This window comes from Bos indicus x Bos taurus, chromosome 7 (assembly GCF_003369695.1).
Source record: "Bos indicus x Bos taurus breed Angus x Brahman F1 hybrid chromosome 7, Bos_hybrid_MaternalHap_v2.0, whole genome shotgun sequence".
NCBI lineage: Eukaryota > Metazoa > Chordata > Mammalia > Artiodactyla > Bovidae > Bos > Bos indicus x Bos taurus.
Genome location: NC_040082.1, coordinates 98968166 through 98990771, shown reverse-complemented (window position 1 = coordinate 98990771; position 22606 = coordinate 98968166). Strand labels below are relative to the sequence as shown.

General features: G+C 48.7%; 1 protein-coding gene and 1 long non-coding RNA gene across 5 annotated transcripts in view; one reads left to right on the top strand and one right to left on the bottom strand.

Annotated features, from left to right (window-relative positions):
• Positions 1-6326, top strand: part of ADGRL1 (adhesion G protein-coupled receptor L1) — a 50553-nt gene extending 44227 nt beyond the window's left edge. For 3 of the 4 annotated variants that reach the window (XM_027547992.1, XM_027547991.1, XM_027547993.1), the window contains 5 exons: positions 1241-1369; positions 1516-1612; positions 1694-1822; positions 1981-1998; positions 2463-3758. In XM_027547992.1, coding sequence (XP_027403793.1) covers positions 1241-1369; positions 1516-1612; positions 1694-1822; positions 1981-1998; positions 2463-3202 — 1113 coding nt within the window. In that variant the 3' untranslated portion in view covers positions 3203-3758. Of the gene's footprint in view, positions 1-1240; positions 1370-1515; positions 1613-1693; positions 1823-1980; positions 1999-2462 lie in introns of all 4 variants that reach the window. The other variant, XM_027547990.1, reaches the window with a different exon arrangement.
• Positions 3-22588, bottom strand: LOC113896039. The gene is made up of 3 exons (XR_003511977.1): positions 22321-22588; positions 7593-7679; positions 3-104 (listed from the first exon to the last, which is right to left on the bottom strand). It is a non-coding gene; the product is annotated as an uncharacterized LOC113896039 (long non-coding RNA).
• Positions 22589-22606: the final 18 nt, after the last annotated feature.

Genomic DNA, 22606 nt, shown 5'->3' with positions numbered 1-22606 from the left:
GTTCTGGGGAAGAGGGCCAGGGGCCTGTCTTCTGCAGCGGGACCTGTGTCTGCCTGGAGGGAAGCACAGGCTCAGGCAGATTCTAGCCCGTGGTGAGGAGGGTTCTGGAAGAGAGCAAGACACAGGAGCCCAGAGGAATGAGAAAGCAAGACAGATGTGGGGAGTGGGAAGAGCTCAGGGCAGGGACATGGCTTGGGGTGTAGATCAAGCGTGTGGAGGAATACAGCTCCGGGTGCCACCCAGACAGAACATTTCCTACTTTAATAGTCGCGGGGTAAACCATGAGTTTTGTGGTGACAGGAAGTTTCCTTTTTAAATAAAGGGTGTTAAAGTCTGAATCTTAAAAATAAAGAGGTAACAGAAGCAGAGGAATGTAGAGAAGAGTGTACAGGCTGTAGACTCAAGACGGAAGCCAGGGAAACGGAGCCAAGGAGTGTTAGACTTCGTCTTGAAGGCAGTGGGGAGCCCCAGTCAGGCCGTTGTTGGTCTCAGAGGACAGTAAGGTGGGTGATGGCTGCACAGGGAGTGAAGAAGGCAGGGGTCACTGGTCTTGGCTGCAAGGTCAGCTGTGTTCCCGTTCTGATGACAGGTCCACACTGGACGCACAGTGACAGTGGCATCCTTACAGGGCTCCCCCACCGGCCCGCGGGGTCCGCCCTGGGCCCCCCTTTTCTCCCCGTTCCTCCAGCCACGCTCTGTCTTCTGTCTGCAGACACTCAGGCATGGGCCTTCCTCGGGGCTTGTCCCCTACCCCTCCCCAGATCTCTGCGGGGCCCACTGCCTTGTTGCTTTCAAGTCTTTGCCAAACGTCTCCTTAGTGAGTCCCCCCGCTCCCCCGTCTATTGGAAATCACCACCCACTCCCGCCACCAGCCCTGCCTAACCCCCGGCCATGGTTCTCTGGGCAGACAGCCCACATAACGCACTGCTGCTGTAGATGTGTTCAGTCTCTGTCTGCTGGAAGATACCAGCTCTGAGAAGGAGGGCTCTGTTTCTGATTTGCATCTGTCCTTGGGGCCTAAACCACACTTGGCACATAGAAGATGCTCCCTGAAGGTCTGCTGAGCAAATGAACAGATGAGAACTTAATGGTGAAGGTGGAGAAAGGAAGATGGGCCTGAGTGAGAAGAGAGCCTGCTGGGCTGACCGCTGGAGGCAGGAGGGGATGGCAGGGTTTCTGGTGCCCACCAGCAGCTTGGTCTCGGGTCTGCCAACTGCCTGCCCTCCTTGCCCACCCGCAGGTGCATAAGGAGTACAGCAAGTGCCTGCGGCACTCCTACTGCTGCATCCGCTCCCCACCCGGGGGTGCGCACGGCTCACTCAAGACCTCAGCCATGCGGAGCAATGCCCGCTACTACACAGGGACCCAGGTACAGGCAGGATCCGCGCCCCGGGCTGAGGGCCGGACCCAGCGCCCCAGGCGCAGGGCACTTCTCCGCCCAGTCCCTGGTGGTACCCATCGGGCATGGGGAGAATGGGCGGCCCGAGAGCCCTCATGTCTGGGTTACGTCCCCAGAGCCGAATCCGGAGGATGTGGAACGACACCGTGAGGAAGCAGACGGAATCCTCCTTCATGGCGGGCGACATCAACAGCACCCCTACCCTGAACCGAGGTGAGGGGGCACTCCTGAGCCCCGCCTGCGCTCCCTTTGAGGTTCTCCCAGCTGCCTCGTGACATCCTCCCTCCTGGGCAGGTACCATGGGGAACCACCTGCTGACCAACCCTGTGCTGCAGCCCCGTGGGGGCACCAGCCCCTACAACACCCTCATTGCTGAGTCAGTGGGCTTCAACCCCTCCTCGCCCCCAGTCTTCAACTCCCCAGGTGAGGGCACGCTGGTGCCAGAGAGGGTGCCAGGTCTCGGGGTGGGGAGGGTCTCTACGGGGGGCACCCTCGTGCCTCCTGAACTGGTCGGAGCCTAGACCCAGCATTCTGAGCCTGCTCTCACCTTCTCTCTCTTCCCTCCTGGCCGGCACCTGCAGGGAGCTACCGGGAACCCAGTAAGTGTGACTGTTTCCTGTTGATGTTTCCAAGGGTGGGGACAAGAGGGGAATGCGACAGCGGCCCCCTCAGGTGACCACACCTTAGAGAGAACTGGGGTGCCCCCCACACACAGACAGGAGTCTCTGGCTTGGCAGCCGGCTGGATGATGTTGCATTAGGTGGGGAGTCATGGTGATGGAGATCACGGGAAAGGGACCTGGCCACCCAGGCTCCTCATACTGCTGAGACTCCAAGCCCCCAGATGGGAGGGGACCCTGGGGAAATTGGTCCCCACCCCCACTAACCGTCTGCTGAGCTGGTTCCCCACTGCCAGTGAGGAAGAGAGGGAATAGAAGACCCCAGACCCCAGGGACAAGGTGAACCCAGGGAAAGCCAGGTGAAGGCAGACACCCACCTCCCATGTGGCCCACATCCCTTCCACTGCCCAGCTCTCCTCCTGAGCTGCTCCCTTCTGCCTGCAGAGCACCCCTTGGGAGGCCGGGAAGCCTGCGGCATGGACACGCTACCCCTCAACGGCAACTTCAACAACAGCTACTCCTTGCGAAGCGGGGATTTCCCTCCTGGGGACGGGGCCCCTGAGCCCCCTCGAGGCCGGAACCTGGCCGACGCCGCTGCCTTCGAGAAGATGATCATCTCGGAGCTGGTGCACAACAACCTGCGCGGGGGCAGCAGCGGAGCCAAGGGTCCTCCACCGCCGGAGCCCCCTGTGCCGCCAGTGCCAGGGGGCAGCGGGGAGGAAGAGGCTGGCGGGCCCGGGGCTGACCGGGCAGAGATCGAACTTCTCTACAAGGCCCTGGAGGAGCCACTGCTGCTGCCCCGGGCCCAGTCGGTGCTGTACCAGAGCGATCTGGACGAGTCGGAGAGCTGCACGGCGGAGGATGGAGCCACCAGCCGGCCCCTCTCCTCGCCTCCAGGCCGGGACTCCCTCTACGCCAGCGGGGCCAACCTGCGGGACTCGCCCTCCTACCCGGACAGCAGCCCCGAGGGGCCCAGTGAGGCCCTGCCCCCACCCCCACCCGCACCCCCTGGCCCCCCCGAAATCTACTACACCTCGCGCCCGCCAGCCCTGGTGGCCCGGAACCCCCTGCAGGGCTACTACCAGGTCCGGCGGCCCAGCCACGAGGGCTACCTGGCGGCCCCGGGCCTTGAAGGGCCAGGGCCCGACGGGGATGGGCAGATGCAACTGGTTACCAGTCTCTGAGGGACCTCACGGACCGGGGGCTGGTGGCCCGGGCCAGGGAGGGGCCCCTGGGCGGGGCTCGTGGGAGAGGGAGACGGATGGAGACCGTGGCCGATGGGCCACTCTCTCCAGGCGCCCCTTGGCCGTGGGCCCTCCAGGCCCCTTGGGGGCTGCGCTGTGGGGGCCCGAGGTGCAGGGTTCACAGACAGGGTTTCCCACCAGCCATGTGCACCAGCTCAATTCGGGGGAAGTGCAGTGAGGAGCCAAGAGGCCCCCAGGGGAGTGAGGAAGGAGACATTGGAAGGGTGCAGCCCACCCTTGACTTCCCCCGCCCCCCTACCCTTCCTGCTCCCTGGAGGGAAATGAGGGTTCTGCTTGCCCTGGGCCAAAGGCCCTGCTGGATGAAGCCTGTCAGCTGCTCCTCTCTTTGCAGCCGGAAGTGCTCCCGGCTGCACCCAGATGGAGCAGTGGGCGCAGGACAGATGGACAGGTTCCTCTGCACTCCAGTTCCCTGCTCCTCCTCGGAGACTGGGGCCACTGGCCTGGGAGAGCGCCCTCGGGGGGAGAAAGCCCCAGGGTGAGAGGAACGGGCGGTTGTGGCTGGTGGTTTACAGGTGGAACTTTCTCTGAAGCTCCTTCTCTCTGCTCTTCGTCCCTGCTTTCCCCGGCAAGCCTGCCCCCTCAGCCCTCCCTGAGTGCACCCAATGACCCCCTCCCTTGGGGCGACTCCTGATGAAGCACAACTCCCCGCAGGGCCCCCAGCCCACAGGGGTGGCCGTATTTGAGCAGTTCCCAGTCCTGTGGGCTCGGCTATCTGGGGAGCAGATTTTGGGTCTGGAGCTCCCTGGGGAGTGGGTCCTGGGCTTGGATCTTTCCCTAGGGGGCCCTCTTACCCCCTCCTCTCTCTTTCTCCTCCTCCTCTTCCCCCATTGCTGTAAATATTTCAATGAAATGGAAAAGAAAAAAAAAGACAAAAAAAAAGAAAGAAAATCTCATCACTTGAAGCCACCGGGAGCCTGCGGCCCGGCCAGCCCGGGATTTTTCCGGAGCAGAGCTGCGCCGCTGGGCCCTGGCAGCCAGGACTTCTCCATGTATGTGTGCATCCCCCAGCCGGGGTGGGCGGGCCACCAGAGCAGCTTTTTACAATCCAGAGACAACAAAATCTAGAAGCAACATCGAAACAAAGAACCGTTTCCTTCCCCCAGCACCTGGTTCTGTCGCCCCCCCCCGACCCTCCTGGTTCGCCTCTCCCTGGCATCAGTCAGCCCTCCTGGGGCGTGTACCTCACTGTCTGCCCCAGGGCTCGGCCTGTCTCCCCTGCCCCTCCCCGTGGCCCGGGGAGGCACCCTCACGCCCAAAGATGCTTCTGCCGAGATGGCTGCGCTGTCCCTTTGAGTTCCTGCTTCTTGTATATTGCTTCTGGGACTCAGGGCCTGGGAAGAAGGGGCTGATTTCCTGCCTAGAGACGTTGTTGGGAAGGAAAATGAGGGCAGCGGTGTTTGCTGGAGGCAGGTAGGACTGGGAAGGAAGGAATGGGAGTGGTGAGATGGTCTTACACCGGGTGGGGAGGCCGAAGCTGAGAGGTCGCCTTGCCTCCCCTCCACCCTCCCGCAGGAGAGTCAAAGCCAGGTAGTACCTGGTAGGGCCTGGTTGGGGTGTCTCCTGAGGACCTCTCCCTGCCCCCTCTCCAGTCTGTCTCCCTGGCCTTCCCAGCAACCCTCCCCCCTCACCTCTTCGGGGGTAGTGTAGTCCCATTGCCATAGCCCAGCCCTGTCATTGCCATTTCCCCAGGGGTAGCCCTCCACCTTTGCTCTGACCCCTCATCTCTTTTGTCCCTCTTTTCTCACAAGTGCCATGAGTTTTCAAACATCTTCGGGTCTCAGCCTGCTGCTGCCATGAACTTCTTCGGGTTCAGGGGGAGGGACTCTAGGGAGGAACTGGGGAAAGGGGCAGAGGGGTGGCTGGAGGGACCCTTTTTGCTGCTAGAAAGCCCCTCCCTTCTCCTGAGGAGCTGGGGCTGGCTGGTCCCCATCAGTTAGGGGAGAAGGGGCCAGACCAAAGAAGCTGGTTTGTCCCATGCCGGGGGACAGGAGTGGGGAGAAGGTAAGGCTGGGTTCCATCTGTTTTCTGGAAGGGAGGGTTAACCCCTTTCACCAGATCATGGGCAGGTCTGAGCGGGGAGGGGAAGGAAGGATGGGAATGGTCTCTCCCAGGTGGCTCCGTGAGGAAGGTATGGGGCAGCTCCACTGCTTTCCTCGACTTCATTAGGCCAGAACTCCTCTCTGGGGACTAGAGAGCTGCTGGGAGACAAGGGTAGGTGGAACGGTGGGCCTGGCCCAGGCATCAGCCAGGCCATAGAGTCAGGCCGCCTCTGGCACCAGCAGAGAGGTCTGGAAGAGCTGGGGGCAGTGGGGGGAGAGGTCCGGAGGACTGGAGGCAAGCAAGGCGCCCCGCTTCCTCTTCCCTGCCCAGTCCTTTTCTCTCTCCAGTCTCCGACAATCAAGGGGAGAGAGAGGGTGCAGTGGGTCCCGGGGCTCCCACTCCAGCCAGAATCCCCAAGGTGGGCTCCCAGGCCTCAGAGCTGTGTGGCAGGGCCCCCTGGTCGGTAGGTCTGGACATGCCGCAGTCCAGCACGAGGCTACCCTGAGCGCCCAGGTGTCCCCCCACCCCCGCCAGACCTGGTGCCTTGACGCCCCCACCCCAGCTGGGACAGTGTAGAGAAGGAAGGGTCTTGGTTTCCTCTCCTACTCCCTTCCTTGGGCTCCTGAATTCATTTGCTTTGAAATCTTGTTGTTTTTCTCTGGGTTTGGTGTTTTTGGTTTTTGTTTTTTTTTGGGGGGGGGGGTTTGGTTTTCCTTGCCTTCCTTTCTCAGTGTCTCCACCTCTTCCCCTGTGTCTCAGTCTCTGTGTTCCTCTTCTCTCACCCTCAGTTTCTCTCTGTCCATTCGGGCCTCCTCCCCTCTTCTCCCATGACCCCAGTCCCTCCTTGGTCTCCTTTTCGATATGCCAAACCAATTTTGGGTCGAGTGCATTTAACGAGAACAAAACAAAAGGCTCATAACAACAAGAACGTTTCAGAAAAAAACAAAAAGTTAAAAAAAATTGTTGAGTCAAAAATCAATAAAGAAATTAAGATTTCTTGGAATGACAAGAGTGGCATGACTCATTGAGGTGGGGGGTGCGGTTGGGGGTGTGTGGTGAGTGAGCGGCTCTTTGCAGAGCATTCCTGTGAGGCTGTGACACAGGAGCCTGCACTGCCGTTCAGAACCCATGGCAGAGGTCTGGTGAGTCAGCCAGTGTTCACAACACTTGGTGGGCTCAAGGGCCTAGCTGGACAATTCAGGTGCAATTTCTCTCAAGCCTCATGAATGCTTTGGGTGGAGGGTGCTTGCGCTCCATTTGACAAGTGGGGAAACAGGCCTGTAGCACCTGGATGCACATCCCAGTCTCTGGGCTAGGCCACTGTGCCACATAGTGTCTCAGCCAAGCCCTTCTTGGCCCAGACAGCTGTCCACAGGCTATGTTGAGAGCTAAGCCCAGGGACCATACGCTGCACCTTGTATGATTCCAACTGCCATTCCTGGACTCCCACATGTTATTGGAGTGGTGCATTTTTGATCGTGACAGCACAGTGGAATGGCATCATGTGTATTTCACTTTCTCAAATATAGCAGCCAGTGTTCAGAGAGAGAGAGGAATGACCAAACAGTGCAAGAACCTCTCTCCATGCCCGTCTGCCCTCAACACAGGCATCTGGGGTACCACCCTCCGCCATTCCTCTCCCCAGCTACTCCTTCCCAGTCTCCATGCTGGTTCCCTCTCATCTCCTGACCTCTTAATGTTGACAGGCCCAAGGGTTCAGCCTTGGACCTTTACCTACACTCACTCCCTGGAAGATCTCATCCCATTTCATGGTTTTAAATAAAGTTGACCCTTGAGCAACACACCACCACACAGGTCCACTCAGATGAGGATTTTTTTTTCAATAAGTATATTGGAATCATTTTTGGAGATTTGCAACAATTGGTAAAAACTCAGGTATAGACTAGAAATACTAAAAAAAATTAAGAAAGGTATGTCATGAATGCATAAAATATATATAGATACTATTTTATCATTTACTACTATAAAATGTGGGTTTTCCAGGTGGCTCAGTAGTAAAGAAACCATCTGCCAATGCAGGAGACCCTGGGTCGATCCCTGGGTTGGGAAGATCCCCTGGAAGAGGAAATGGTAACCCACTCGAGTGTTCTTGCCTGGGAAATTGCCTGGACAGAGGAGCCTGGCGGGCTACAGTTGTGGGGTCACAAAAGAGCCGGACATGATTTAGTGACTAAACAACAATCATAAAATATATACATATCGATTATAAAAAGCTGAAGTCAAAACTTATCAAAGCTTTTGGACTTACAGACCATACATGGCGCCACTGACCACACAAGGCTCCCATAAAGCAATCATTGGTGCTTCTTCATTACCAATGTGTGAAACATTATACCTGTAAATAAAAATGAATTTCTTTTTCAGTTATCTAATTTCAGTTTTGATGTCCACTGTTAGGAATATGTGTAACATCTACAGTGTTTTTTGTATCATATAAGAAAACATTGATGTAGATACTGAGAGACAATTCATCTTGTAGACAGAGAAGGTAAACTTAAATGTATTTTCTCTTCCTTATGATTTTCTTAATAGTTTCTTTTCTATAGCTTATTTTACTGTAAGAATACAGGATATAATACATATAACATACAAATATGTTTTAATTTACTTTATGTTATTGGTAAGGCTTCCAGTCAACAGTAGGCTATTAGTAGTTAAGTTCTGGGGGAGACAAAAGTTATACATGGAGGGACTTCCCCAGCAGTCCAGTGGTTAAGACTCTGTGTTTCCACTGCAGGGGACACGGGTTCAACCCCTGGTTGGGGAACATGCTGTGTAGTGCAGTCAGAAAAAAAAAAGTTACACATGGATTTTTGATTGCCAAGGGTCAGCATCCCAAACTCCTGCATTGCTCAAGGTCAGCTGTACCATCTATTCTACTGATGACTTCCAAATGTAGAGCTCCAGCCTGAACTTCTATCTCGAGCTCTAGATTCATTTACATCTGATGAACCACTCCACATCTTCCCCTGGGTGTCTGGTAAGATCTCAAATGTAATGTGTCCTGAACCCAGCTACACACACCTGCTCCAGTTCCTCCTAATGTAATGTGTCCTGAACCCAGCTATACACACAGATACACACACACACACCTGCTCCAGTTCCTCCTACCGGCTTCACCTTGATTAACAGCAAGTCCATCCTGAGATTCAAGATAAGACCCTTGGAGCCTCCCTTGAACTCACTCGCTGTTTCATACCCCACATCTAATCTGAAGCAGAGGCAATGGTGGCTCTAACTTTAAAATACCCAATTAACTAGTTCTTACTACCTTGGTTCAAGCCCCCACTGTCTCTTACCAGGACCATGGTAACAGTCCATGAACTAGCGCCCTTGTTCCTCTTCAGGCTTTTCTCAACACAGAAACCAAAGTGATCTCAATAAGCATACTTTCGTCCCTCCTCGGCTTAAAGCCCAGAAGGCCTCCTCCTGGCCCAGACAAAAGGGCCAGGACAACAAAATGGCCCACAAGGCTCTCCAGCATCAGATCTCATCCCCATGGCTCTCCTCCTTCCCTCCACTCCAGTCACACTGGGGTCCTCACCATCCACAAACATGCAGGCACTCTCCTGTCTGCCTCAGGACCTTTGCACTGGCTGTTCCTAGGGTTCACCTATTCTCCTTGCAGGGCATATGAAAATCAGAGCTTCCCAGCAGGCCTTACCAGGCTACTCCATTTAAACGGCAATTGCTGCTCCAGAATTTCCCAACCCCTGTCTTGCTTTGTCTCCCATCTCACAAACTATCTTTTTTGCTTGTTTATTGTCTGCCTCCCAAACTAGAATATAATGCACAAGTCACGTCCAACTCTTTGTGACCCCAAGGACTATACAGTCCATGGAATTCTCCAGGCCAGAATACTGGACTTGGTAGCCTTTCCCTTCTCCAGGGATCTTCCCAACCCAGGGAAGATTGCAGGCGGATTCTTTACCAACTGAGCCACAAGATAAGCCCAAGAATATAATGCATAAGGGTCTTTTTCTTTTCACTGCTGTTTCCTACTGTTTAGCACAGTGTCTGACACACTGTAGGTGATCAGTGAATATTTGTTAAAAGACATAAAGCTGAACTGAGCATCAGACCCAGAGGATGCCTGAGATGAGTTAAAACCCTTCCCTCAGCAGCTCTCAGCTCCCACACACTGTTTTGTATGATGCTGATGTTAGCTCAGCAAGGTCCTGAAACCTAAGTTCAACAGTTTAGCTAATGCCCAACGATATCCTATGCTGATGAGGAACTAGTTCTACTGGACTTACTGAGAGATGCTCTGTGAGCAAATTTGGGAGATCTAAGCATAGTTAAACTTAATTGTATATGATTCTGACCTCATGCTCTTTGAAATTTAATCCTGGCGTAAGATGAAATTCTACAACAAGGCCAGTTCTTCCACCTTTTTGCCCAGCACTGTACACACGACTCCTTCCTCCGCACATACAGTGAAACCTGCTGTGCCTGACAACCTGTGACCCTCAGGGCTTGTTACTGGGGCACCTGTCCACACTGGGGGCAACCATATGCACGTGCCCAGGAACAGTAACACTTAAGTTGAGACTCCTTTCAAAGCTCTTTGCTACATTTCATCTTAATTATCATAAGATATATATTATTATCCCCATATCAGATGAGGAAACTGAAGTTAAGAATAATTAAATGACTTACTCAAGTAAGATTACTAAGCAGTTCAAAGTGCCCACACCCTGTAGATACCTTACGTATACTGTCCAATTTAATCCTTCCAACCACCCAATGAGACAGGTTTTACTTAGTTCCATTTTACACGTGCAGAAGCTGAAACACACCGACGTTCACCTGGCTAAAAAGAGAAAGTTGGACCAGGCCTCCATCTTGGTCTTCTGACCCCAGGGGCTGCATCTAGGGTTGTCTGCACTCAGCTGTGGTTTCCCAGCACCATCCCCCTTCCTGCCAAGCCCACTCAGATCAGATCAGATCAGATCAGTCGCTCAGTCGTGTCCGACTCTTTGCGACCCCATGAATTGCAGCACGCCAGGCCTCCCTGTCCATCACCAACTCCCGGAGTTCACTCAGACTCACGTCCATCGAGTCAGTGACGCCGTCCAGCCATCTCATCCTCTGTCATCCCCTTCTCCTCTTGCCCCCAACTGCTCCCAGCATCAGAGTCTTTTCCAATGAGTCAACTCTTCGCATGAGGTGGCCAAAGTACTGGACTTTCAGCTTTAGCATCATTCCTTCCAAAGAAATCCCAGGGCTGATCTCCTTTAGAACGGACTGGTTGGATCTCCTTGCAGTCCAAGGGACTCTCAAGAGTCTTCTCCAACACCACAGTTCAAAAGCTTCAATTCTTCAGCGCTCTGCCTTCTTCACAGTCCAACTCTCACATCCATACATGACCACAGGAAAAACCATAGCCTTGACTAGACGAACCTTTGTTGGCAAAGTAATGTCGCTGCTTTTCAATATGCTATCTAGGTTGGTCATAACTTTTCTTCCAAGGAGTAAGCGTCTTTTAATTTCATGGCTGCAGTCACCATCTGTAGTGATTTTGGAGCCCCCCAAAATAAAGTCTGACACTGTTTCCACTGTTTCCCCATCTATTTCCCATGAAGTGATGGGACCAGATGCCATGATCTTCGTTTTCTGAATGTTGAGCTTTAAGCCAACTTTTTCACTCTCCTCTTTCACTTTCATCAAGAGGCTTTTGAGTTCCTCTTCACTTTCTGCCATAAGGGTGGTGTCATCTGCATATCTGAGGTTATTGATATTTCTCCCGGCAATCTTGATTCCAGCTTGTGTTTCTTCCAGTCCAGCGTTTCTCATGATGTACTCTGCATAGAAGTTAAATAAACAGGGTGACAATATACAGCCTTGACGTACTCCTTTTCCTATCTGGAACCAGTCTGTTATCCCATGTCCAGTTCTAACTGTTGCTTTCTGACCTGCATACAAATTTCTCAAGAGGCAGATCAGGTGGTCTGGTATTCCCATCTCTTGAAGAATTTTTCACAGTTTATTGTGATCCACACAGTCAAAGGCTTTGGCATAGTCAATAAAGCAGAAATAGATGTTTTTCTGGAACTCTCTTGCTTTTTCCATGATCCAGCGGATGTTGGCAATTAGATCTCTGGTTCCTCTGCCTTTTCTAAAACCAGCTTGGACATCAGGAAGTTCACGGTTCACATATTGCTGAAGCCTGGCTTGGAGAATTTTAAGCATTACTTTACTAGCGTGTGAGATGAGTGCAATTGTGAGGTAGTTTGAGCATTCTTTGGCATTGCCTTTCTTTGGGATTGGAATGAAAACTGACCTTTTCCAGTCCTGTGGCCACTGCTGAGTTTTCCAAATTTGCTGGCATATTGAGTGCAGCACTTTCACAGCATCATCTTTCAGGATTTGGAATAGCTCAACTGGAATTCTATCACCTCCACTAGCTTTGTTCGTAGTGATGCTTTCTAAGGCCCACTTGACTTCACATTCCAGGATGTCTGGCTCTAGGTCAGTGATCACACCATCGTGATTATCTGGGTCGTGAAGATCTTTTTTGTACAGTTCTTCTGTGTATTCTTGCTATCTCTTCTTAATATCTTCTGCTTCTATTAGGTCCATACCATTTCTGTCCTTTATCGAGCCCATCTTTGCATGAAATGTTCCTCTGGTATCTCTGATTTTCTTGAAGAGATCTCTAGTCTTTCCCATTCTGTTGTTTTCCTCTATTTCTTTGCATTGATCGCTGAAGAAGGCTTTCTTATCTCTTCTTGCTATTCTTTGGAACTCTGCATTCAGATGTTTATCTTTCCTTTTCTCCTTTGCTTTTCGCTTCTCTTCTTTTCACAGCTATTTGTAAGGCCTCCCCAGACAGCCATTTTGCTTTTTTGCATTTCTTTTCCATGGGGATGGTCTTGATCCCTGTCTCCTGTACAATGTCACGAACCTCATTCCATAGCTCATCAGGCACTCTATCTATCAGATCACACTAAGGGGGGCTGACTATATGGGCTCCCCACATCAGAGATGCCCACAAACTGTGCCACACCCTGATGGTCCCCACGTAGCTAGTATGTTAGAGGACTATCCAGAGTGGACTCATGTGAGTTAAGCTAGAGGGAAAGCCCTGATGCAGAGCAATGGTGGATTCTCTCAGATACCCAAAGGGCTGAAAACACTGGAGCCTCTGCTGTTGAGAAAACCTCCTCTCTCCCATGAACTCTTGGGAAGGTCTAGAGGTGCTAGGTTGAGGCTACCCCTTTATCCCCACAATATCCTTTTTTTTTTAAATTTATTTGGCAATTGAAGGCTAAACACTTTACAGAATTTTGTTGTTTTCTGTCAAACCTCAACATGAATCAGCTATGTGTGTGTTAGTCGCTCAGCCGTGTCTGACTCTTTGCAACCCCATAGACTGTAGCCTGCAGGCTTCTCTGTCCATGAGATTCTCTAGGCAAGAATACTGGAGTGGATTGCCGTTCCCTTCTCCAGAGGATCTCCCAGACCCAGGGATCGAATCCTGGTCTCCTGCATTGCAGCCATTCTTTACTATTTGAGCTATAGGGAATCAGCCATAGGTATACATATGTCCCCTCCCTCTTGAACCTCCCTCCCATCTTCCCCCTCTAGGTTGATACAGAGCCCCTGTTTGAGTTCCCTGAGATACAGTATTCTTTCTTATTTTTGGCTGTACTGGACATGGGTTACTGCACATGGGCCTTCTCTAGTTGCGGTGAGTGGGGGCTGTGCTCAAGCTGCGGTACACAGGATTTCTTGTGGCTTCTCCTATTGTGGAGCATGGGCTCTAGAGCACATGGGCTTCAGTAGTTGCAATGCCTGGGCTTAGCTGCCCTGTGGCATGTGGGATCTTCCCGGACCGGATACTAAACCTGTGTCCTGTTCATTGGCAGGTGGGTTCTTAACAGCAGGGTCACCAGAGAAGTCCCTCCTCAGGCTTATTCTGCTCCTCTCACCTTTTCAAACATCTCAGTCATGGCAACAAGCTGCGATGACAAGACCCGCTCCCACCTGCATCCCTTCCTACGTCACTGGGCCTCTCCTTGATGAAAACCCTTGTAACCACGACTCTGCTATCTGTCCTGGCCACTGTTTTCCACCACCCTTTGCCTCTGTCCAAGTGATCCCATCTTCTCACAAGTGAAGCCCTCATTTTAAGCCAACCAGTCCTCTCCTGGGAATTGATCCTAAGGAAACACCCATGTGCATGAAGACTGCAACAAGAAGGTTCACTGTAACAAGGCTTCTAAGAGTGAAACACTAATCTAAAATTTCAGCACAGAGAACTGTTATGTGAATAATGCACACCCATATGCAGCCACTCAAAATGACAATGTAGAAGAACACTAAATAATGTGAAAATATATTCATAATAATCCTAAGGGTAAAAACCTATATATAAAAACAAGGTAAAGTATGACTTTACTTTTGTTGTGATGGCATGTATATACAAAAAGTGTGTATATACAAACATGAAACTGTATGTGTGTGTATAAATATAAAATATATGCAGAATATAAAGCTAAACATCAGAATATTAACAGGGGTAACATTAACTTTCTTGAAACTCTGTATTTTAAAAATTGTTTGCATTACACATTTTTACTTTTGCAACAGGAAAAAGTATTTGTGTGTCCTACTTTCTATGGAGGAACAAAAGGCCAAGGATAACCAACACAAATGGAAGAAGAAAGAACAAGGTGGGGAATTAGCCTTACCAAGACTGGTTATAGTGTGTTAATATTTCACACAATGGGGTGTTGGCAGGGGAAGAGATGAAAAGTCTGAGGGAAGAGACCTGTGGCTAGATGGGAACTTGCTCTAGGCAGAGATTACAAATCACTAGGAAAAGGATCGAAGAAGGCAATGGCACCCCACTCCAGTACTCTTGCCTGGAAGATCCCATGGATGGAGGAGCCTGGTGGGCTGCAGTCCATGGGGTCGTGACGTGTGGGACACGACTGAGCGACTTCACTTTCGCTTTTCACTTTCATGCATTGGAGAAGGCAATGGCAACCCACTCCAGTACTCTTGCCTGGAGAATCCCAGGGATGGGGGAGCCTGGTGGGCTGCCGTCTATGGGGTCGCACAGAGTGGGACACGACTGAAGCGACTTAGCAGCAGCAGCAGCAGCAGGAAAAGGATGGGTTAATCCAGAGGATCTGATATTTTCTGGTCTTGAGCTCCCTTCACTCTTTTAAAAACTTATTTTAAAAATAATGGTAGGGAAGGGGCTGTCTGGGAGGAGCACAGCGGATTTTTAGGGCAGTAAAGATACTCTGTATGATACTATAATGATGAATATATGTCACACATTTGTTGAAGTCTATAGAATGTACACCAAGGGTGAACCTTTCTGTAAGTTGCGGATTTTAGGTGATAATGATGTGTCAGTATAGGTTCATCACAAATTCAGCACTTCGGTGGTGGATGTTAACAGTGGGGGATACTATGCAAGTGGGAGGCAGAAGGGGATGTGAGAAATCTGTCATGAACCTAAAACTGCTCTAAAAAATTAATTTTAAAAAAATTAATGAGGACCCTAATGAGCTGTTCTTTATGGGACTAGAGATTATATCTATTTATATTTACTAAATTGGAAATTAAAACTGAGAAAATTTTAAAATATTTAAATTAGGTAATAAATCTTTTAAATGTTAAAATAACCTATTAAAAATAACTGTGTATTTTTCAAAAACAGGTAGTGAGAAGAATGGCATTGTTTTACATTTTTGTAAAGCTCCTACCCTCTAGCGTAATCGAAGAGCTGGATTCTGACATAGGTTTCTACAATCAATCCATTGCAGTATGCTGTTTTGGTTGAAGTATATGAAGAAAAGCCAGACTAACAAAGACATATAGTTGGAAAAGGGAGGAGTGTTATAGACTTTTCAATTAATTTGGGATATTTTACTTGGTTACTATACCAAAACTCAACAAGTGGTAGTGTATTAAGTTAGTTACAATGTAGAGTATGAAACTCTATCAATAAACTTTTCATAGTTACACTGGAACTCATTGGTCTATTTTACAAATTTTTATCTTTTATGACTGATTTTGTAACATCATGCATTGGTCTTTAGAAAACATTAATATGCTGAGTTATTATATTTCACTATATAGTATTTTTAAAAATATATGGTAATTGTATCACCACTGATCTCATCAGGAAAGCCTTCAAATATTGAAAAGTTGGGGACTTCCCTGGTGCTCCAAATAGAGAGCTTGGGTTCAATCTCTGGTCAGGGAACTAGATCCCACATGCCGCAACTGAAGATCCTACATGCCACAATGAAGACTGAATATCCCATGTGCCCCAACTAACTAAGAGCCGGAGCAGCCATATATATATATGTTATCAGGCTCATGGTGATGAATAAAAGCTTCCCAAATGTCTGTTTTGCTTAAAAGCTCAAATATTATCACTGACAACACACTGTCAATCTTCCTCCTAGTGACAACTCACTTCATTCATTTCTGAGAAAATACATGGCCAATATCCTAATCTGAATAATTAATAATTAGCGATTATTCAGTAAAAATGGTGTTCATGAAAAAAGTAGGCTGTTCCACCTCCACTCAAACTGGACAGGTGCATTACCTCCTTACCGTCATTCTCCAGCATGCAACACAAGTGCTCTATGCAAAGGTCCCATTTCACCACCCAGAACATTAGGAAGACCTGCTGCAGGGCTAAGCTTTAACACAATTACTACTTTCACTGCTCCTTCAAGGACATTCTTCAGTGACACTGTTTCAACACTGAGTGTGTGAGGTGGTGAGGAATACACGACGACCACTACATAATACAGTGACACTGCACTGATTGCTGGAAGTGACCAGCAGTTTTACTAACTGTTGCTTTTGTACCAACAGTACACAGACAACAGAGCACAAATGAAAAAGGCAAATAATGCTTTAGAAAATTATGAAAACAGTTTATCTCATGGATTCCCTAAAAGGTTCTTAGGGATCCCCAAGGGACTATATTTTGAGAACCACTGGACTGCTCAATAAATGGAGCTGAAGCTGGAACAACTGGTTATCCATCTGAAAAAAATTAAACCTACCTCACATCATAAACAAAAATAAATTCCAGTTTGATTTTTTTAAGCTAAATATGAAAAATAGAACTTCCAGAAGAAATACAGTAAGATATCTTATTGACTTCAGTGTAAGATTTCTTAAGCAAGACACAAAAAACACAAACCCTAAGTAGATTTATAATTCCGATGACATTAAAATAATGATGATGGTGACAGTAATAATAATAAATTCTGAACATCAGTAGACATCACAGTGCAACTTCTCTGGCAGTCCAGGGGTTAAGAATCTGCCTTGCAATGCAGGGGATTTGGGTTTGATCCCCAGTTGGGGAACTAATTGGAGAAGGAAATGGCAACCCACTACAGTACTCTTGCCTGGAAAATCCCATGGACTGAGGAGCCTGGTAGGCTACAGTCCATGGGGTCACAAAGAGTCGGACACAACTGAGAGACTTCACTCACTACTGGGGAACTAATATTCCACATGCCTCAGAGCAACTAAGCCTACACGCCACAACTAGAGAGAACTAAGATCCAGTGCAGCCAAATAAACATTTTTTTAAAAAATGAAAAAGACACCATACAAACAAAAAGGCACACCTCACTTATAAGTCCTGCACTCAGTAAAATGAGGACAATCCAGCAGGAAAATGGACAAAGATATGAACAGGCAATTCACAAAAGCAAATGGTCAAACAAACATGAAAAAAGTTCAATTTCCCTTGTTAATCAGGGTAATGCAAACTGAAACCAGTAATTCACACCCATCATAAGGACAAGTATGTAGAAGTCTGACAACAGCAAGTGTAATAAGGACACAGCAACAGCAACTTTGTTGGCAGGAGTGAGAACTGGATCCATCATTTTGAAGAACACACTAGCAATATCTAGTCAAGGTAAATATTCCCAAACCTCAGCAAATCATCACCTAAGTATGCATCCCAGGGAAACTCCTGCACGTGTACACCAAGAGCCATGCACAACAATGAACACTACAGTGCTGTTTCTAAGAGTAGAAGACTGGAAACTGGGCTTCCCTGGTGGCTCTATGGTAAAGAATCCACCTGCCAATGTAGGAGACATGGGTTAGATCCCTGGTCCGGGAAGATCCCACATGATGAGGACCAACTAAGTCCGTGTGCCACAAATATTGAGCCTGTGCTTTAGAGCCCAGGAGCCAAAACTACTGAAGTCTGTGAACCCTAGAGCCTGTGTTCTGCAATAAGAGAAGCCACTGTGGTAAAAAGCCCATGCATCGAAACTAGAGGGTAGCCCCTGCTTGTCACAGCTAGAAAAAAGCCAGCACAGCAATGTGACCCAGCACAGCCAAACATAAGTAAATTTTTTTAATTTAGGGAAAAAATAGAAAAGTGGAAACAAATAACAAGCAAGAGGTGGATGGATAAGTAAATTCTGTCCAACAAAACTTGCTGTGATCACGCAAGCATTCTTTATTGGAGTTGTCTAATGTGACAGCCACAAGCCATGGTGTCTATTAAACATATGAAGTGTGGCTAAGTAACCAGGGAGTTAAATTTTTCATTTAATTTGGATTAACTGGAAAAAAAAATAGCCACACGTGGCTAATGGCTACTGCATCATACAGCACAGCTATACAGCAGGGAAAATAAATGACTACAGCTATACATGTGTCACAAATACATTTTAAAAGTATTACACTTGACCAAAAAAATGCAAGTTTCAGAAGGTAGGGCTGGCACCAGAGGCAAGCTAGGTGTCTAGACAAAATTGTAGGAGGCACTTGCCTTCAGAGTCATACAAGTACAGGTTGGCACTTGTGTGACTTGGAGGGTATGTCTCTCCTTAATGCCAGCCCTGATGGGGTATGTCTGGTATGACACTGCGTTGGGGGTCCAAGATAACCCCTGCTGCTGCTGCTCCTAAGTTGCTTCAGTCGTGTCCGACTCTGTGCGATCCCAGAGACGGCAGCCCACCAGGCTCCCCCGTCCCTGGGATTCTCCAGGCAAGAACACTAGCTTCTATGATTCATGAGGAGGATTCATAGAATTTAGCATCTAGCTTACTCAAGGTATGATTTTGTTTGGGTTTTTGCTTTTGGCTGCACCATGAAGCATGTGGGATCTTTGTTCCCTCACCAGGAACTGAAACCATGCCCTCTGCCATGGAACCATGGAGTCCTAACGACTGGACTGCCAGAATTTCCCAGGGTATGATTTCTTACTGTCAAAGGACACAAAGCAAAATCAGCCAAGAGAAAAGGTGCATGGGGCAAGGTCTGGAGAAAACCAGGCACAAGCTTCCACAAGTTCTTTCCTGGTGAAGTCACATGGGACTTCCTGAGTTCCTACAGCAGAATTGCAACAACACGTGTGAAATGTCTACCAGGAAAGTTCAGTACCCAGGGTACCTGGGGCAGGAGGGGGCTGATCCAGTTTCAAACTTCCAGACTCCAGAAGGAAAGCAGGTGTTGGACCGAAATCACATTGTTTGTATAGTTTAGGCCCCACCAGCCACTTGTATCATTTAGGGAATGGTGGGAACTCTCCTGAAATCCAAGTTCCTATACACCAGCCAGGGCCAACCTTGCAAATAGGGCTTTCTAAATACAGTTAACTCTTTTGTGCACAGCTATCACTTCTGCAGGGCTTCCCAGGTGGTGCTAGTGGTAAAGAACCCTGCCTGCCAATGCAGGAGACGCAGGTTTGATCCCTGGGTCAGGAAGATCCCTTGGAGGCAGGCACGGCAACCCACTCTAATATTCTTGCCTGGGAATCCCGTGGACAGAGGAGCCTGGCGGGCTACAGTCCATAGGGTCGCAAAGAGTCGGACACGATTGAGGTGACTGAAGTGAATGGAGTTCCCACCATTCCCTAAATGATACAAGTAGGCTAGTGGTGCCTAAACTGTACGAACAATGTGGTTTGGGTTCAACACCTGCTTTCCTTCTGGAGTCTGGAAGTTTGAAACTTGATCAGCCCCCTCCTGCCCCAACTACCCTGGGTACTGAGCTTTCCTGGTAGATATTTCACACGTGTTGTCACAACTCTGCTGTAGGAACTCAGGGAGTCCTTTGTGACTTCACCAGGAAAGGACTTGTGGAAGCTTGTGCCTGGTTTTCTCCAGACTTTGCAGCAGTATCATTTCCATAAGGTTGTGACATACAATACTATATATAGTTTGAAGACACCTATTAAAGATGTACAAGCATGTACAGAAAGATAAACACTAAATCCAAGATTGTAGTTACATCTGTAAAAAGGGGAGGAATAGGTCTGAGGCAGGGATATATAAGGCCTTTCAATTGCATCACTAATGTTTTACTTCTTAAGCTGGGTAAGGAGTAAAAATGTACTTTGTTATAGCATTTCTTCTTCTCTTTTGAGTGAGTACACCTGAAATACTACGTAAGTTAAATGATGACTATGAACTGCTAATGTTTCTTATTTATGAAGTAGTTTTCACATTCCAGGTACCATGTAAGCCCTTTATATGGATTTATTATTTTTTAAAAACAATCTACTGAAAACTTTCTACATGTGAGGTCCTGTGCTAAGCTCTGGAAATACACTGAGAGGTCTGTATGAGACAGGTGGAATCACTGTCCTCAACCAGCTTTCAGTCTACTGAGGGACAAGAGTTCCCTGGTGGTCTAGCAGTTAGCATTTGGGGCTTTCACTGCTGTGGCCCAGGTTCAATCCCCAGTCAGGGAACTGAGATCCCGCAAGCCATGCAGTGGAGCCAAAAAAAAAAAAAAAAAAATCTACAGATTCTGATAAGTGCTCCTAATAAGCAGGCTTTTGTGATTAATGAAGGTCTACTTTAACTAGGGTGGTCCAAGAAGACTTCTTCTAGAGAGACATCTGAGGTGAACCATAAATGAGAATGAGACAGCCCAGCAATTATCTAAAGGAAGCACATTCCAGGCAGAGGGAACAGCAAGTGCAAAGCCATGCAGCAGGAATAAAGTTTGGTGTGTTGAAAGACAGGAAATAAAGCCAGCAGGGCTTGGGAGTGGTGACAAGAGGGAGACTGGCAGATGAGGTCAGTTGAGGCCACTGTGCAGGGCCTCCTAAGCCACAGTGAAGATCTTAAGTTTCATCCTAAGTATGATAAGCCTTTGAAGGTTTTAACCAGAGTAATGATATGAACTGGTTTACAACTGAAGATTATTCAGCCAGCTGTAGGGAGAAGGCATTATAGACAGAGACATAATACTTCTGACTGATGAACTTTTCAGGGGCTATGAAAAGGCTGGGGCTGAGAATAAAGGAAAAAAAGTTCCACAATGCAGAAAGAAAACTACAAAGTTGTAATGAATAAAATGTTTAATATCTAGAAAACAAAACATAACAACTTCATCAAAGTTCATATGCATAAGCAATTGAATTACATTTGGAAATAATTTGAAAATTTGACCTTCTCAAATCACAGAAATTCCTAAGGATGCCCAATGACTGCCAAGAACCCAGAGCCAATCATAATGGGAATTTTCTTGCAGCCAAATCGTTTCAATGAGGGGAAAAAGCCTTTCAATCCTACTTTATTTGAGATGGAGATACAAAAAAAAAAAGAGAGAGAGAAAATATTCTGAGCATCACGAGGCCAAAGAGGAGGATGTTTAAGAAAGGCTGCTGCTGCTGCGTCGCTTCAGTCGTGTCCGACTCTGTGCGACCCCATAAACCGCAGCCCACCAGGCTCCCCCGTCCCTGGGATTCTCCAGGCAAGAACACTGGAGTGGGTTGCCATTTCCTTCTCCAATGCATGAAACTGAAAAGCGAAAGTGAAGACGCTCAGTTGTGTCCAACTCTTAGCGACCCCATGGACTGCAGCCTACCAGGCTCCCCTCATCCATGGGATTTTCCAGGCAAGAGTACTGGAGTGGGGTGCCATTGCCTTCTCCGATAAGAAAGGCCAGTGGCTTGAAATATACCGTTCAGGCTTATGTTCTACGAATTTGAATGTTGTTCGGGGGGCTCTTGGATTTTCCGAAGAAGACATCTGAGAAAAGACTTGAACAACAAGGAGGCACCAGAAAAGAGGTTGGGGCTGTCACGTCGGATTTTATGGAAAAAAAAAAAAAAAGGTCAGTTTGGCTGAAGTTGGTATTGGCTATCCAATATCGGAAGCCACAGGGGATGACAAGCACCTGAATGTGGCTAGTGCCACTGTGAAACAGAACATTCCACGTCGCTTAACTTTCATCAATTAATATTTCCATTTATCACCGACATGAGATTGAGTTCATGGGAAATTTTAACGTATGTTGGGAAACATTTGGGCATGTGAATCTCCATTTCAACTGTAAATTTTTGTGAAACCTCAACTATTTCCGGTGAAAACCTAGCGTCCGGATTACAGATGTGGTGTAACGTGTAAAACACACAGGTTTTCAAACCGTTAGTACTAGGTAACAAAAGATACCTCAGGTTCGTGTTTTTTTTAATACCGATCACATGTTGAAATGATATTGTGGCTATAGTACATTACATTTAATATATATATATTTAAAGTGGTTTCTATAGAACAGTGTAAGATTAGGTTTGTTGCCGCTGGACTGACGGGAGTGCGGAGGCCCCTCGAGTCTTCCAGACAGGGGGCGACGGTGGTCCCGCCTACGCCTGGGAGTGGAAAGAAATTTCTAGATGTATTATGTAGTCATAAATCAGGCCAGTAAATTTTCATGCCCCCTTTCAACGAGCCGGGAAATGAGGCCTCGGGTGGTGCGTGGCAGAGGCCGGATTCGAAATCCCATTCAGCGCCGTCCACCTGAAACCTCCCCAGAGGCTCTCAAGTAAGAACCTGATTCGAACCAGGCCCGACTACTGGGTCCCGGGCTCCAGAGCGCCGCGTTACCGCGGCACCGTCTCCGCTCAAGGGTGAGTTAAACGTTCACAACGTTCACAACGGACTCCCAGGCTGCTGGGCCTGCGGGGCCAGGAGCCCCTTAGAGAAACTTCCGGCAACGCTCACCTGCTGACAGACGCCGATGCCGCAAACGCTGCTCCCTTCTCTTCACACTCGGCTCAACCGCGTCAGCTGCCGACTTCCGCTCTACTTCCACGAATCCCCGGCCGAGTCTTCTCTTCTCCCGCCCCCGAGCCAATTCAGCCAATCATCTCTCAGAAAACCTGCTTTATCTACGCCCCATTTCTGCCTGCCAATCACTGCAAGTCCAGCACCTCCCTTCCTTCCCGCTTAAGCGAGCGCTGTGCGCCACCACTCGGCGGTTGACTGCGCGGCCCTCAGCTGGAAGTCT